This window comes from Salvelinus namaycush, chromosome 18 (genome assembly GCF_016432855.1).
Source record: "Salvelinus namaycush isolate Seneca chromosome 18, SaNama_1.0, whole genome shotgun sequence".
Taxonomy (NCBI): domain Eukaryota; kingdom Metazoa; phylum Chordata; class Actinopteri; order Salmoniformes; family Salmonidae; genus Salvelinus; species Salvelinus namaycush.
The window spans coordinates 32,884,317-32,903,107 of NC_052324.1; the positions used below are offsets into that span (position 1 = coordinate 32,884,317).

General features: G+C 40.8%; 1 protein-coding gene across 2 annotated transcripts in view; it reads left to right on the forward strand.

The window, feature by feature from the left end:
- LOC120062789 (tenascin-like) overlaps nt 1–18,791 on the forward strand; it is a 53,373-nt gene that overhangs the window by 9,837 nt on the left and 24,745 nt on the right. For both annotated transcript variants that reach the window (XM_039012860.1, XM_039012861.1), the window contains exons 5-7: nt 9,714–9,867; nt 16,901–17,170; nt 18,130–18,315. In XM_039012860.1, coding sequence (XP_038868788.1) covers nt 9,714–9,867; nt 16,901–17,170; nt 18,130–18,315 — 610 coding nt within the window. The remainder of the gene's footprint in view (nt 1–9,713; nt 9,868–16,900; nt 17,171–18,129; nt 18,316–18,791) is intronic.

Consider the following 18,791-nt stretch of genomic DNA (forward strand, 5'->3'; position numbering starts at 1 on the left):
ATAGAATCACTGTCAACAGTAGTAGACTATAGGCACGTTAAGTTATCAGTAGTAGACCTCTCATCTATAGAAACACTGATTTATCAGTAGTAGACCTCTCATCTATAGAAACACTGAGTTATCAGTAGTGGACCTCTCATCTATAGAAACACTGAGTTATCAGTAGTAGACCCTTAATCTATAGAAACCACTGAGTTATCAGTAGTAGACCCCTCATCTATAGAAACACTGAGTAATCAGTAGTAGACCCCTCATCTATAGAAACACTGAGTAATCAGTAGTAGACCCCTCATCTATAGAAACACTGAGTTATCAGTAGTAGACCCCTCATCTATAGAAACACTGAGTTATCAGTAGTAGACCCCTCATCTATAGAAACACTGAGTTATCAGTAGTAGACCCCTCATCTATAGAAACACTGAGTTATCAGTAGTAGACCCCTCATCTATAGAAACACTGAGTTATCAGTAGTAGACCTCTCATCTATAGAAACACTGAGTTATCAGTACTAGACCTCTCATCTATAGAAACACTGAGTTATCAGTAGTAGACCCGTAATCTATAGAATCACTAAGTTATTAGTAGTAGACCTCTCATCTATAGAAACACTGAGTTATCAGTAGTAGACCTCTCATCTATAGAAAAACTGAGTTATCAGTAGTAGACCTCTCATCTATAGAAACACTGAGTTATCAGTAGTAGACCAGTAATCTATAGAATCACTGAGTAATTAGTAGTAGACCTCTCATCTATAGAATCACTGTCAACAGTAGTAGACTATAGGCACGTTAAGTTATCAGTAGTAGACCTCTCATCTATAGAAACACTGATTTATCAGTAGTAGACCTCTCATCTATAGAAACACTGAGTTATCAGTAGTGGACCTCTCATCTATAGAAACACTGAGTTATCAGTAGTAGACCCTTAATCTATAGAAACACTGAGTTATCAGTAGTAGACCCCTCATCTATAGAAACACTGAGTAATCAGTAGTAGACCCCTCATCTATAGAAACACTGAGTAATCAGTAGTAGACCCCTCATCTATAGAAACACTGAGTTATCAGTAGTAGACCCCTCATCTATAGAAACACTGAGTTATCAGTAGTAGACCTCTCATCTATAGAAACACTGAGTTATCAGTAGTAGACCCCTCATCTATAGAAACACTGAGTTATCAGTAGTAGACCCCTCATCTATAGAAACACTGAGTTATCAGTAGTAGACCCCTCATCTATAGAAACACTGAGTAATCAGTAGTAGACCCCTCATCTATAGAAACACTGAGTTATCAGTAGTAGACCTCTCATCTATAGAAACACTGAGTTATCAGTAGTAGACCTCTCATCTATAGAAACACTGAGTTATCAGTAGTAGACCTCTCATCTATAGAAACACTGAGTTATCAGTAGTAGACCTCTCATCTATAGAAACACTGAGTTATCAGTAGTAGACCTCTCATCTATAGAAACACTGAGTTATCAGTAGTAGACCTCTCATCTATAGAAATACTGAGTTATCAGTAGTAGACCTCTCATCAATAGAAACACTGAGTTATCAGTAGTAGACCCGTAATCTATAGAATCACTAAGTTATTAGTAGTAGACCTCTCATCTATAGAAACACTGAGTTATCAGTAGTAGACCTCTCATCTATAGAAAAACTGAGTTATCAGTAGTAGACCTCTCATCTATAGAAACACTGAGTTATCAGTAGTAGACCAGTAATCTATAGAATCACTGAGTAATTAGTAGTAGACCTCTCATCTATAGAATCACTGTCAACAGTAGTAGACTATAGGCACGTTAAGTTATCAGTAGTAGACCTCTCATCTATAGAAACACTGATTTATCAGTAGTAGACCTCTCATCTATAGAAACACTGAGTTATCAGTAGTGGACCTCTCATCTATAGAAACACTGAGTTATCAGTAGTAGACCCTTAATCTATAGAAACACTGAGTTATCAGTAGTAGACCCCTCATCTATAGAAACACTGAGTAATCAGTAGTAGACCCCTCATCTATAGAAACACTGAGTTATCAGTAGTAGACCCCTCATCTATAGAAACACTGAGTAATCAGTAGTAGACCCCTCATCTATAGAAACACTGAGTTATCAGTAGTAGACCCCTCATCTATAGAATCACTGAGTTATCAGTAGTAGACCCCTCATCTATAGAAACACTGAGTTATCAGTAGTAGACCCCTCATCTATAGAAACACTGAGTAATCAGTAGTAGACCCCTCATCTATAGAAACACTGAGTTATCAGTAGTAGACCTCTCATCTATAGAAACACTGAGTTATCAGTAGTAGACCCCTCATCTATACAAACACTGAGTTATCAGTAGTAGACCCCTCATCTATAGAAACACTGAGTTATCAGTAGTAGACCTCTCATCTATAGAAACACTGAGTTATCAGTAGTTGACTCCTCATCTATAGAAACACTGAGTTATCAGTAGTAGACCTCTCATCTATAGAAACACTGAGTTATCAGTAGTAGACCCTTAATCTATAGAAACACTGAGTTATCAGTAGTAGACCTCTCATCTATAGAAACACTGAGTTATCAGTAGTAGACCTCTCATCAATAGAAACACTCAGTAATCAGTAGTAGACCTCTCATCTATACAAACACTGAGTAATCAGTAGTAGACCCCTCATCTATAGAAACACTGAGTTATCAGTAGTAGACCCCTCATCTATAGAAACACTGAGTTATCAGTAGTAGACCCCTCATCTATAGAAACACTCAGTAATCAGTAGTAGACCCCTCATCTATAGAAACACTGAGTTATCAGTAGTAGACCTCTCATCTATAGAAACACTGAGTTATCAGTAGTTGACCTCTCATCTATAGAAACACTGAGTTATCAGTAGTAGACCTCTCATCTATAGAAACACTGAGTTATCAGTAGTAGACCTCTCATCTATAGAAACACTGAGTTATCAGTAGTAGACCCCTCATCTATAGAAACACTGAGTTATCAGTAGTAGACCTCTCATCTATAGAAACACTGAGTTATCAGTAGTAGACCTCTCATCTATAGAAACACTGAGTTATCAGTAGTAGACCTCTCATCTATAGAAACACTGAGTTATCAGTAGTAGACCTCTCATCTATAGAAACACTGAGTTATCAGTAGTAGACCTCTCATCTATAGAAACACTGAGTTATCAGTAGTAGACCTCTCATCTATAGAAACACTGAGTTATCAGTAGTAGACCTCTCATCTATAGAAACACTGAGTTATCAGTAGTAGACCTCTCATCTATAGAAATACTGAGTTATCAGTAGTAGACCTCTCATCAATAGAAACACTGAGTTATCAGTACTAGACCTCTCATCTATAGAAACACTGAGTTATCAGTAGTAGACCCGTAATCTATAGAATCACTAAGTTATTAGTAGTAGACCTCTCATCTATAGAAACACTGAGTTATCAGTAGTAGACCTCTCATCTATAGAAAAACTGAGTTATCAGTAGTAGACCTCTCATCTATAGAAACACTGAGTTATCAGTAGTAGACCAGTAATCTATAGAATCACTGAGTAATTAGTAGTAGACCTCTCATCTATAGAATCACTGTCAACAGTAGTAGACTATAGGCACGTTAAGTTATCAGTAGTAGACCTCTCATCTATAGAAACACTGATTTATCAGTAGTAGACCTCTCATCTATAGAAACACTGAGTTATCAGTAGTGGACCTCTCATCTATAGAAACACTGAGTTATCAGTAGTAGACCCTTAATCTATAGAAACACTGAGTTATCAGTAGTAGACCCCTCATCTATAGAAACACTGAGTAATCAGTAGTAGACCCCTCATCTATAGAAACACTGAGTTATCAGTAGTAGACCCCTCATCTATAGAAACACTGAGTAATCAGTAGTAGACCCCTCATCTATAGAAACACTGAGTTATCAGTAGTAGACCCCTCATCTATAGAATCACTGAGTTATCAGTAGTAGACCCCTCATCTATAGAAACACTGAGTTATCAGTAGTAGACCCCTCATCTATAGAAACACTGAGTAATCAGTAGTAGACCCCTCATCTATAGAAACACTGAGTTATCAGTAGTAGACCTCTCATCTATAGAAACACTGAGTTATCAGTAGTAGACCCCTCATCTATACAAACACTGAGTTATCAGTAGTAGACCCCTCATCTATAGAAACACTGAGTTATCAGTAGTAGACCTCTCATCTATAGAAACACTGAGTTATCAGTAGTTGACTCCTCATCTATAGAAACACTGAGTTATCAGTAGTAGACCTCTCATCTATAGAAACACTGAGTTATCAGTAGTAGACCCTTAATCTATAGAAACACTGAGTTATCAGTAGTAGACCTCTCATCTATAGAAACACTGAGTTATCAGTAGTAGACCTCTCATCAATAGAAACACTCAGTAATCAGTAGTAGACCTCTCATCTATACAAACACTGAGTAATCAGTAGTAGACCCCTCATCTATAGAAACACTGAGTTATCAGTAGTAGACCCCTCATCTATAGAAACACTGAGTTATCAGTAGTAGACCCCTCATCTATAGAAACACTCAGTAATCAGTAGTAGACCCCTCATCTATAGAAACACTGAGTTATCAGTAGTAGACCTCTCATCTATAGAAACACTGAGTTATCAGTAGTTGACCTCTCATCTATAGAAACACTGAGTTATCAGTAGTAGACCTCTCATCTATAGAAACACTGAGTTATCAGTAGTAGACCTCTCATCTATAGAAACACTGAGTTATCAGTAGTAGACCCCTCATCTATAGAAACACTGAGTTATCAGTAGTAGACCTCTCATCTATAGAAACACTGAGTTATCAGTAGTAGACCTCTCATCTATAGAAACACTGAGTTATCAGTAGTAGACCTCTCATCTATAGAAACACTGAGTTATCAGTAGTAGACCTCTCATCTATAGAAACACTGAGTTATCAGTAGTAGACCTCTCATCTATAGAAACACTGAGTTATCAGTAGTAGACCTCTCATCTATAGAAACACTGAGTTATCAGTAGTAGACCTCTCATCTATAGAAACACTGAGTTATCAGTAGTAGACCTCTCATCTATAGAAATACTGAGTTATCAGTAGTAGACCTCTCATCAATAGAAACACTGAGTTATCAGTACTAGACCTCTCATCTATAGAAACACTGAGTTATCAGTAGTAGACCCGTAATCTATAGAATCACTAAGTTATTAGTAGTAGACCTCTCATCTATAGAAACACTGAGTTATCAGTAGTAGACCTCTCATCTATAGAAAAACTGAGTTATCAGTAGTAGACCTCTCATCTATAGAAACACTGAGTTATCAGTAGTAGACCAGTAATCTATAGAATCACTGAGTAATTAGTAGTAGACCTCTCATCTATAGAATCACTGTCAACAGTAGTAGACTATAGGCACGTTAAGTTATCAGTAGTAGACCTCTCATCTATAGAAACACTGATTTATCAGTAGTAGACCTCTCATCTATAGAAACACTGAGTTATCAGTAGTGGACCTCTCATCTATAGAAACACTGAGTTATCAGTAGTAGACCCTTAATCTATAGAAACACTGAGTTATCAGTAGTAGACCCCTCATCTATAGAAACACTGAGTAATCAGTAGTAGACCCCTCATCTATAGAAACACTGAGTAATCAGTAGTAGACCCCTCATCTATAGAAACACTGAGTTATCAGTAGTAGACCCCTCATCTATAGAAACACTGAGTTATCAGTAGTAGACCCCTCATCTATAGAAACACTGAGTTATCAGTAGTAGACCCCTCATCTATAGAAACACTGAGTTATCAGTAGTAGACCCCTCATCTATAGAAACACTGAGTTATCAGTAGTAGACCCCTCATCTATAGAAACACTGAGTAATCAGTAGTAGACCCCTCATCTATAGAAACACTGAGTTATCAGTAGTAGACCTCTCATCTATAGAAACACTGAGTTATCAGTAGTAGACCCCTCATCTATACAAACACTGAGTTATCAGTAGTAGACCCCTCATCTATAGAAACACTGAGTTATCAGTAGTAGAACCCTCATCTATAGAAACACTGAGTAATCAGTAGTAGACCCCTCATCTATACAAACACTGAGTTATCAGTAGTAGACCTATCATCAATAGAAACACTGAGTAATCAGTAGTAGACCCCTCATCTATAGAAACACTGAGTTATCAGTAGTAGACCCCTCATCTATAGAAACACTGAGTTATCAGTAGTAGACCCCTCATCTATAGAAACACTGAGTAATCAGTAGTAGACCCCTCATCTATAGAAACACTGAGTTATCAGTAGTAGACCCCTCATCTATAGAAACACTGAGTTATCAGTAGTAGACCTCTCATCTATAGAAACACTGAGTTATCAGTAGTAGACCTCTCATCTATAGAAACACTGAGTTATCAGTAGTAGACCTCTCATCTATAGAAACACTGAGTTATCAGTAGTAGACCCTTAATCTATAGAAACACTGAGTTATCAGTAGTAGACCTCTCATCTATAGAAACACTGAGTTATCAGTAGTAGACCTCTCATCAATAGAAACACTCAGTAATCAGTAGTAGACCTCTCATCTATACAAACACTGAGTAATCAGTAGTAGACCCCTCATCTATAGAAACACTGAGTTATCAGTAGTAGACCCCTCATCTATAGAAACACTGAGTTATCAGTAGTAGACCCCTCATCTATAGAAACACTCAGTAATCAGTAGTAGACCCCTCATCTATAGAAACACTGAGTTATCAGTAGTTGACTCCTCATCTATAGAAACACTGAGTTATCAGTAGTAGACCTCTCATCTATAGAAACACTGAGTTATCAGTAGTAGACCCTTAATCTATAGAAACACTGAGTTATCAGTAGTAGACCTCTCATCTATAGAAACACTGAGTTATCAGTAGTAGACCTCTCATCTACAGAAACACTGAGTTATCAGTAGTAGACCCCTCATCTATAGAAACACTGAGTTATCAGTAGTAGACCCCTCATCTATAGAAACACTGAGTTATCAGTAGTAGACCCCTCATCTATACAAACACTGAGTTATCAGTAGTTGACCTCTCATCTATAGAAACACTGAGTTATCAGTAGTAGACCTCTCATCTATAGAAACACTGAGTTATCAGTAGTTGACTCCTCATCTATAGAAACACTGAGTTATCAGTAGTAGACCTCTCATCTATAGAAACACTGAGTTATCAGTAGTTGACTCCTCATCTATAGAAACACTGAGTTATCAGTAGTAGACCTCTCATCTATAGAAACACTGAGTTATCAGTAGTAGACCCTTAATCTATAGAAACACTGAGTTATCAGTAGTAGACCTCTCATCTATAGAAACACTGAGTTATCAGTAGTAGACCTCTCATCAATAGAAACACTCAGTAATCAGTAGTAGACCTCTCATCTATACAAACACTGAGTAATCAGTAGTAGACCCCTCATCTCTAGAAACACTGAGTTATCAGTAGTAGACCCCTCATCTATAGAAACACTGAGTTATCAGTAGTAGACCTCTCATCTATAGAAACACTGAGTTATCAGTAGTAGACCTCTCATCTATAGAAACACTGAGTTATCAGTAGTAGACCCTTAATCTATAGAAACACTGAGTTATCAGTAGTAGACCTCTCATCTATAGAAACACTGAGTTATCAGTAGTAGACCTCTCATCAATAGAAACACTCAGTAATCAGTAGTAGACCTCTCATCTATACAAACACTGAGTAATCAGTAGTAGACCCCTCATCTATAGAAACACTGAGTTATCAGTAGTAGACCCCTCATCTATAGAAACACTGAGTTATCAGTAGTAGACCCCTCATCTATAGAAACACTCAGTAATCAGTAGTAGACCCCTCATCTATAGAAACACTGAGTTATCAGTAGTAGACCTCTCATCTATAGAAACACTGAGTTATCAGTAGTTGACTCCTCATCTATAGAAACACTGAGTTATCAGTAGTAGACCTCTCATCAATAGAAACAATGAGTTATCAGTAGTAGACCTCTCATCTATACAAACACTGAGTTATCAGTAGTAGACCTCATCTATAGAAACACTGAGTTATCAGTAGTAGACCCCTCATCTATACAAACACTGAGTTATCAGTAGTAGACCCCTCATCTATAGAAACACTGAGTTATCAGTAGTAGACCCCTCATCTATAGAAACACTGAGTTATCAGTAGTAGACCTCTCATCTATAGAAACACTGAGTTATCAGTAGTAGACCTCTCATCTATAGAAACACTGAGTTATCAGTAGTAGACCTCTCATCTATAGAAACACTGAGTTATTAGTAGTAGACCCCTCATCTATACAAACACTGAGTTATCAGTAGTAGACCTCTCATCTACAGAAACACTGAGTTATCAGTAGTAGACCCCTCATCTATACAAACACTGAGTTATCAGTAGTTGACCTCTCATCTATAGAAACACTGAGTTATCAGTAGTAGACCTCTCATCTATAGAAACACTGAGTTATCAGTAGTAGACCTCTCATCTATAGAAACACTGAGTTATCAGTAGTTGACTCCTCATCTATAGAAACACTGAGTTATCAGTAGTAGACCTCTCATCTATAGAAACACTGAGTTATCAGTAGTTGACTCCTCATCTATAGAAACACTGAGTTATCAGTAGTAGACCTCTCATCTATAGAAACACTGAGTTATCAGTTGTAAACCTCTCATCTATAGAAACACTGAGTTATCAGTTTTAAACCTCTCCTCTATAGAAACACTGAGTTACCAGTAGTAGACCCCTCGTCTTCAGACAATCTGAGTGAGGAACAGGCCTCTCCCTCGTCTCCCATGGTGCATTATGTTGTTAATGGATCTGTCTCTACATATTCCACATGTAGGAGGCTGAGATCTTCAGACGCCAAAAGCCTATCATTATCCCCACTTTCCTGTGGTCGAAACCATACACCGCCCCATGAAAGGACAGACAGACCCACTCCTAGCTTCAGTAATTGCCCTTGCTTTGTGTGTTTGTGTTCTAAATGGCACACTTTTCCCAATATAGTGCATTACTTTTGACCAGAAGCCTATGGGTCTATAGTTTCTGGTCAAAAGTAGTGTACTGTATAGGGAATAGGGTGTTGTGTGCCATTTGGGACAAATACTATGTGAACCAGAGTATCCTGTGGAAATAATGTAGCAGAGCCCGTATTCAAGTCTCTAAGTCAGCGGTTAAATGTGACTAAATGTTCTGCGAAGCTTCTGTTGACAGCTCTAATGGCCATGTACTGCAGCAATGAGGCACAGAACCATTATTGTTTCTGAATGCTTTGTTCTTTCTTTTCCAAAGCCTATGAGAAGTAGCCCAAGGACATGAAAGCCACAGTTCATTACATTCAGTTCCCCCCCACATCCTTACAGTAGTTTAACAATCACAGACAGAATCCTCTGAGTACGATATGGCTGCCCTATTCCCACACCAAGACTATGTCCCAAATAGCACCCCATCCACTATAAAGTGCTCTACTTTTGACCAGAGGGTCCCTGGGAAAATAGTGATTAGGGTGCCATTTGGGAATCAGCCCAAAGCTAACCTTGACTTTGAGGTGGGTAACGGTAGATACACTAGATAGACAGGTACTTTATTGATCCCCAAGGGGAAGTGTGTCATAAAACATGCCATACCATTTTAATGACTGGTGTTGTTTGGTGTTGTCAGAAAGAGGAGAATGGGGAGATTCTGAACTCCCTGGGCAGCCCTGACACCAGGTTCGAGCAGTCTGGGCTGGGACCTGGTCAGGAGTACGAGGTCAAACTGGAGGTGGTGAAGAACAACACCAGCGGACCTGCAGCACGCAAGAGCATTTTCACAAGTGAGTACATACATACAGCACTTATAGAGTTCTATTCACTTGTTTTGTAGGACAAGCATTTGCTCCTCCAGGCCAATATCTTTCAGTTGGAAAATGAACCTGAATGTTGAATCTGCGTAGATGGTAGCTTGTCGCGCAATAAAACAAGTAAATGAAATAACTATTTCAAAATATGATGAACTATTTCTTGCCAACCTCAAGTGTTCTGTAATCCTTTTATTCATGACATATTTGCATTGGATATAATCCGTAAACCCCTTCTACGCCATTCTGACCGCCTGCTGGAGATTTAAAAGACATGATTTCCAGCAATACACACAGACTCAGAAGCAGCTTACAGCTGTCATAGTTACACACAGAAACACATTGTCAACTTGATTCACTAGGTTTCTCTATTGAATATCCGCTCTGCTGCAGCTCTGTGAGTGTGTTCCAAATGGCACCCTATTTCCTTTATAGTGCATCCATTTGGGATGCAGCTGGACAGTCTATCCAAGGCATCCTGAAGTGCCAATATTGAGTGATTAGCTTGTCACTTTTCATGGCAACGTCTTGATTTACCATAGGCATTAAAAAGCCATCCCTACCCCCTCGGCTGGTTAACATTTATGAGGAAATCATATCTCCATAATGCTGCTGCTATAAGGGCTAATGGCTTTTATGGGATCAATATAACAACAGGTTTTTGTGTTGAAACTATACATCTCTAACCCTCTCACTAGCCAAGCTATTTTTAGGTGGCTCGAGGGGAGGTTCAAATATACTGCACTACCAACACATTAAAGAATAGTCATGGAGAATGGTGTGTTATTGTCATTTAGAAAAAAAAGCTTTCTGGAACATTCCAGCCCTAAACTATCAAAATAAAGAAAGTCGCACACTCCATGTATAATCTCCCAGCAATTTAATGGGTATTTACCAACGTTTCAGCATCACTGTGCCTTCCTCAGGGTAATGTCATGAATACTTGAACCAGGTTATGTAGACAAACAGTGCAATTAGTGTAACCAATGACTGTGGTGAAGGGTGCGTCATAATGATTAAGTTAATTTAAATGAATTTGTGAAACTGTTAAAAAATAATATATGGCATATTAAATATATTGCGCTATTGTTATCATATAGAAATATAATGGAATATTGTACATCAGATTAGCATCAACATACGTTATTTCATTCAATTTCACATAATCATTTTGTATTTCATTTAATATTTGTTACATGTTATCTTTTGGTTCAACCTTAATGTACAATGAGCATCATCAAACAGGGGGAACATATTAGGTGTACGCTAACAAGCTGTAGAAATATATATACATTTATAAGACTTGTTCATAAAGGAAACATTTTGTTCATAAGAAGGGCCTGAGATCAAAGTCAATATTCAGAAAACTACAGGTCAATGTTTTCAGATAGGATATCCAGTAAGCCTCCCTTTGTAGGCTTTTCCACGTGGACAGGTGATGAGATAGATTACTCCCTTGGTCTTGCATGAGATGATACCCCTAACAGGGATCTTTCGACCTGTATGTGGGTGTCTGAAGAAAGACTTTTTTATAGTGCTATTGCACTGTGCGCATGAGCCACATTTGTAGTTCCCATTTGGGATAGGTGTCAAGAGTGTCTGAGTAGGCTCAGGGGGCATGTCAGATCTCACCAAACTTTCTCCAATATTGCAACCATGCTTATAGACCACCAGTGGAGGTGCCAGTGCTTTTTCAGGATTGCTTTAATTTTCTCCGAACCCTTCGTGTACTGAGTACAAAAGACGGTTGCGTTGCGTTGAGTTTTTAGTAATTCCTCTCTTGGTTTTTGAGATATTTTCATCATTGCAGCATCAAGAGTTCTGTCCTTGTAGCCTCTCATTTTGAATTTATCTGTCATTTTTTTGCGTTCTGTCAAAATCTGACTGGTGGCCACAGATTCGTTTAACCCTGCGTAACTGACTATATGGTAGACCATTCTAGAGGGGAAGGGGATGCATACTATCCCCACATAGCAAGGTATTGCGATCTGTGGGCTTTGTGTATAAGTCTGTGTGTAATGCATCATTCTCTTTGATGATCCATAAGTCCAGGTAGTTTATTTTTCTCTTATCAGTCTGCATGGTGAATTTGAGGTATTCAGATCTCTCGTTTAGTAGATTTTGAATTAATTTAGTTCCTGCTGACTTCCTTCCCAGAGCACAAAGACATCATCTATGCATCTCTTCCATAGGAGGATTTTAGAAAGTAAGGGGTGTCTCTGTTTTATAAAGGAATGCTTCTTCAAATTGTCCCACATACAAGTTTGCATAGTTGGGGAGAAAAGGGGAGCCCACGGCTACACCCCGAGTTTGAAGGAAAAAGTCTGACTCAAAGACAAAGTAGTTATTGGATAATACCAGTTCAGTAAGTTGTAAGATGCGATCATTGGATGGAGCAAGGGTAGAGTCTCTCTGCTGAAGGAAGTGTTGTAGCACCTGCAAGTCTCCAGTGTGTGGGATGTTAGTGTACAAGCTCTCCACATCAAAAGTGGCCAGCAGGGTGCCCTCTGGTATCCTTCCTAAGCCCTCTATCAATGAGATCATGTGACTAGTGTCTTTGACCTAAGATGGGAGATTCTCAACCATCGATTTAATGTGGTAATCCACAAATGTGGAAATGTTGGATGTCACAGTCGATTGCTGCTACAATGGGTCTACCTGGGGGAGGAGACACTTGTTTGTGTAATTTCGCGACTGTATAGAAAGTTGGTAAAATTTCGGGAAATTTCACACATAGAAATTCAACTTCTTTTTTTGTGATTTAGAGTACACCTAATATGTTCCCCCTGTTTGATGATGGTCATTAAACATTAAGGTTGAACCAAAAGATTACATGTAACAAATACGAAATGATTATGTGAAATTGAATGAAATAACGTATGTTGATGCTAATATGGTACAATATTTCATTATGTTTCTATATGATAACAATAGCGTAATATATTTAATATGCTATATACTATTTTTTAACAGTTTCACAAATTAATTTTAAATAACTTAATCATTATGACACACCCCTCAATATTGTCATTAGTTGCACTAACTGCACTGTTTGTCTACATAACCTGGTTCAAGTATTCATGACATTACCCTGAGGAAGGCACAGTGATGCCGAAACGTTGACAAATACCCATTAAATTGCTGGGAGTTTATACATGGAGTGTGCGACTTTCTTTATTTTGATAGTTTATAGTTCATTCGCCGTTAGTCAGCACCTCCACACAAACTATTTTTTCTGGGTGTGCGCCAGCTCATATTTTTTAATCGAACATTCCAGCTCTGACATGGGAGATGAACAGACTGGGAGCTTTCACGCCTGCCCTTGCAAGAGTTCTCTTTCAACAAATCAGAGTAAAGAGATTTCGATATGCTGAAGCAAATGTTCTTCACAGGTTTCTGTACTAACTTTTATTGCCTCACCTCCATCCCAATTCAAGGTCAGGCTCTCTCTGCTTATTTATGGTTTGAAAAATGCATTCGCTTTGCCAGAGTAAACAGAACTAAGCCACTAGCTACCTGACATTCTCCTCTTATACGCACCCCTTCCTCTTTATCGGAGGGTAGTTTGTACATTATAGCGTTGACTGACACTATTGGACTAGCATGTCCGTGTCTAAAGTTTATGGAGCTGTTGAGCTGTTGAACATTGGAACCTGAGACACGCATACACACACCGCACACACACGCGTGCTTGCACACATGCGTGCACACAGATGCTCGCACACGCACGCACACACACACACATACACATACACATAAACACACACAAACATACTTTTACACAACAGCCCTGGGATTATGTTACCTAGATCTCCATGTAGCTTAAGGCCTCTCTATGTCTGCCATTAAAACACACAGACTCACGCCACATCAAATCAAATCAAATGTTATTGGTCACATACACATGGTTAGCAGATGCTAATGTAAGTGTAGCGAAATGCTTGTGCTACTAGTTCCGACAGTGCAGCAATATCTAACAAGTAATCTAACAATTTCACAATTACCTAATACACAAATGTAAAGGGATGGAATAAGAATATGTACATTTAAATATATGGATGAGCGATGGCCAAGCGGCATTGGCAAGATGCAATAGATGGTATAAAATACAGTATATACATATGAGATGAGTAATGTAAGACATGTAAACATTATTAAAGTGTCATTTTTTTAGGTGACTAGTGATGCATTTATTAAAGTGGCTAATGATTTGAGTCTGTATGTAGGCAGCAGCCTCTCTGTGTTAATGATGGCTGTTTAACAGTTTGATGGCCTTGAGATAGAAACTGTTTTTCAGTCTCTCGGTCCGTGCTTTGATGCACCTGTACTGATCTCGCCTTCTGGATGATAGCGGGGTGGACAGGCAGTGGAATGGGTGGTGGTTGTCCTTGATTATCTTTTTTGCCTTCCTTGTGACATCGAGTACTGTAGGTGTCCTGGAGGGCAGGTAGTTTGCTCCTGGTGAAGCGTTGTGCTGACCGCACCACCCTCTTGAGAGCCTTGCGGTTGAGAGCGGCGCAGTTGCCAAACCAGGCAGTGATACAGCCCGACAGGATGCTCTGATTTGTGCATCTGTAAACGTTTGTGAGGGTTTTAGGTGACAAGTCAAAATTCTTCAGCCTCTTGTTGATCCTTCTTCACCACACTGTCTGTGTGGGTGGACCATTTCAGTTTGTCCGTGATGTGTATGCCGAGGAACTTAAAACTTTCCACCTTCGCCACTACTGTCCCGTTGATGTGGATGGAGGAGTGCTCTCTCTGCTGTTTCCTGAAGTCCACGATCATCTCCTTTGTTTTGTTGACGTTGAGTGACAGGTTGTTTTCCTGACACCACACTCCGAGTGCCCTCACCTCCTCCCTGTAGGCTGGGGTGCTACCTCTGCTGTTTCCCGAAGTCCACGATCATCTCCTTTGTTTTGTTGACGTTAAGTTAGATGTTGTTTTCCTGACACCACACTCCATGTGCCCTCACCTCCTCCCTGTAGGCTGTCTCGTCGTTGTTGGTAATCATGCCCGCTACTGTTGTGTCATCTGCAAACTTGATGATTGAGTTGGAGGCGTGCATGGCCACGCAGTCATGGGTGAACAGGGAGTACAGGACGGGGCTGAGCATGCACCCTTGTGGGGCCCCAGTGTTGAGGATCAGTGAAGTGGAGATGTTGTTTCCTACCTGGGGGTGGCCTGTCAGAAAGTCCAGGATCCAATTGCACAGGGCGGGGTTGAGACCCAGGGCCTCAAGCTTAATGACGAGCTTGGAGGGTACTATGGTGTTGATTGCTGAGCTGTAGTCAATGAACAACATGCTTACATAGGTATTCCTCTTGTCCAGATGGGATAGGGCAGTGTGCGGTGTGATGGCGATTGCATCGTCTGTGGACCTGTTGGGGTGGTATGCAAACTGAAGTGGGTCTAGGCTGGCAGGGAAGGTGGAGGTGATATGATCCTTGACTAGTCTCTCAAAGCACTTCATGATGACAGAGGTGAGTGCTACGACGCGATAGTCATTTAGTTCAGTTATCTTTGCCTTCTTGGGTATAGGAACAATGGTAGCCATCTTGAAGCATGTGGGTACAGCAGACTGGGATAGGGAGCAATTGAATATGTCCGTAAACACACCAGCCAGCTGGTTTGCTCATGCTCTGAGGACGCGGCTAAGGACGCCGTCTGGGCCAGCAGCCTTGCGAGGGTTAACACGTTTAAATGTCTTACTCACGTCGGCCACGGAGAAGGAGAGGGGGGGGGGGGGGGCACGCAGTCCTTGGTAGCGGGCCACGTCGGTGGCACTGTATTATCCTCAATGCGGGCAATGGTGTTTAGTTTTTCTGGAAGCAAGACGTCGGTGTCCGTGACGTGGCTGGGTTTCTTTTTGTAGTCCGTAACTGCCTGAAAACCTACCTGCCACATACGTCTCGTGTCTGAGCCATTGAATTGCAACTCTACGTTTGTCCCTATACCAACATTTCACTTGTTTGATTGCCTTGCGGAGGGAATAACTACACTGTTTATATTCGGCCATATTCCTAGTCATCTTTCCATCATTGAATGCGATGGCTCGCGCATTCAGCTTTGGGCAAATGCCGCATTCTATCCATAGTTTCTGATTAGGGTAGGTTTTAATAGTCACATAGACATAGTGTAGTGGGATAGGCATTCTGTGGGACTAATTGCATGGAGTGATCCCCTCCCCCATCCTCTCCCACATCCCCTCCCCCATGGTGTGTGTTTGTGTGGGAGGGAGGGAGGCACCACTCCAGCTCATGGGAAGCCATCACCCTCCCAGGAAACAATCACATCCCTCGAAGGACACACGCGCACACACACACACACACACACACACACACACACACACACACACACACACACACCCCCACACACACACACACACACACACACACACACACACACACACACAGACACACACACAGACACACACACACACACACACACACACACACACACACACACACACACACACACACACACACACACACACACACACACAGCCAGCCAATCTCATTGGGGGTTAAATCTATGTTAAGCTCCAGCGCAGATTCCCTGTTTTATCTTTCTTCTGCAGAAGATTGACTTTCCTGAAGTTGCTAATTGTGACAAATCAATTCCATCATAATCTAGGGAAAGTGCCTTTCATGCTCTGGGTTTTGATCTGTACTTACATGAATAACATCATGCATGGATGCATAAAAGAACCCTAGCACTACACAGCTGATTCAAATAATCAACTAATCATCAACGTTTGATCATTTGAATCAGCTGTGTAGTGTTACGGCAAAAAAACAAAATGTGCACCACCTGGGGTCCCGAGGACTGAGTTTAGGAAACTCTGCTCTACATGAAAAACATCATGAATGCTAACTAAATGTTCTCGGTCCTGGGATGCGACCCAAACTGCACCCTATTCCCTATATAGTGCAATACATTTGACCAGGTACCATAGAGCTGTATTCATATAGCACCCTGTATTCACACCCCCCACCTCCTCTCTCCCCAGAGATCGATTCTCCTAGAGAGGTGAATGTGCGTGATGTAACGGACACCACAGCGCTGGTGACCTGGTTTCTGCCGGTGGCCATAGTGGACGGGGTGAGCGTGACCTACGGGCCCAACGACAACCCCTCAGACAGGAACACAGTGGAGCTGTCCTCTAGCGAAACACAGCACCACCTGGGGAGCCTGAACCCTGACACAGAGTATGAGGTGTCTCTCATGGCCAAGAGGGGAGAGATGACCAGCGTGCCTGTGTCTGAGACCTTCCTAACAGGTAAGACAAGAGTTGTATCCCATTTGGCACCCTATTCCACTTATAGTGCACCAGGGCCCATTAGGGACAAGCAAACTATACAACACTAGGGATGCAAAAGTTTTCCAGAAGTCTTATAATCAGGAGGGAATAAACAGGATATCCATGAATGCTCCAACTGGGATTTCTGGAAAAACCTAGAATGGGGTGGGAATAAGCAGGAAATCTGGAAAAACCTAGAATGGGTGGGAATAAGCAGGAAATCTGGAAAAACCTAGAATGGGGTGGGAATAAGCAGGACATCTGGAAAAACCTAGAATGGGTGGGAATAAGCAGGAAATCTGGAAAAACCTAGAATGGGTGGGAATAAGCAGGAAATCTGGAAAAACCTAGAATGGGGTGGGAATAAGCAGGAAATCTGGAAAAACCTAGAATGGGGTGAGAATAAGCAGGAAATCTGGAAAAACCGAGAATGGGGTGGGAATAAGCAGGAAATCTGGAAAAACCTAGAATGGGGTGGGAATAAGCAGGAAATCTGGAAATCCTTCAACCGGGATTTCTGGAAAACATGGGAATTTGGGGAAAGTGTCTGGAAGTGTGCAACCCTTTAAACAGCACAATATCAAAATGATGGATATGTAATAATTTGTTTGCTGGGTCTTTGATTAGAATAAAGGTAATGTTGATTAGTGAAATGTTTATATGTTCATGTCTGACCCTTTAGCTGTTATACATTTAGATTAGATTAAAATATAATAAGCTTAAAAAAGAGATAAAAAACTGTCCAGTATCTTTGATCAGCTAGGCCAGGGGTGTCAAAGTCATTTTGCCCAGGGGGCCACATCCTAGGCAAATATACTAACAGGCGATAAAAAAGTGGTGGTCTGTTCTCAACTGGGGTCTGGACCACACATCGTATTGTATTTGCAAGGGGATCATGACATTCCCCCCTGCCTGATCTATGACTGGATGTGTTCCAGACCTGGATGCCCCGCGGGACCTGCAGACGGTAGAGCTGACTGACGACAGCATTACTCTGGAGTGGAAGAACAGCCAGGCTCAAGTAGACAACTACCGCATCAAATATGGCCCCCTCTCTGGAGGAGACCATGGAGAGCTGCTGTTCCCTACCGGACCCCTGGACACCACCCAGGCCAAGATCACTGGTAAGTGATCTCATTTTACTACATATCTGTAAAACCCTGATGAACTGTAAGGGCCGAAACGCGTTAGTTATATCAATAACTATGTATTTTTATCAACTCCAACTGCCCTCCAAGAGTTCCTCTTCCAAGAATGTCCTCTTCCCTTCCGTTTGCTCCTCAGTTCATGCACCTTGGTAGTAGAGCAAGGTAGGGGCACTGTTCCTTCTCCTTTGTTCAAGATCACTGGTAAGACAGAGCCCCTCCACTAGTCTAGTTATAACAGGATGCTTTTGGTGGTGGTGTTGTGTAATATCTGGGCATTTTCAGTTTTTAGATACTTTTGTTGTTACCTCTTAAAAAAAAATCAATGTGAGAACAGCTATAAAACAACCATCCTGTCTTTGTGTAAATTAATATACACTACATGACCAAAAGTATGGGGACACCTGCTCGTAGAACATCTCATTCCGAAATCATGGGCATTCATATGGAGTTGG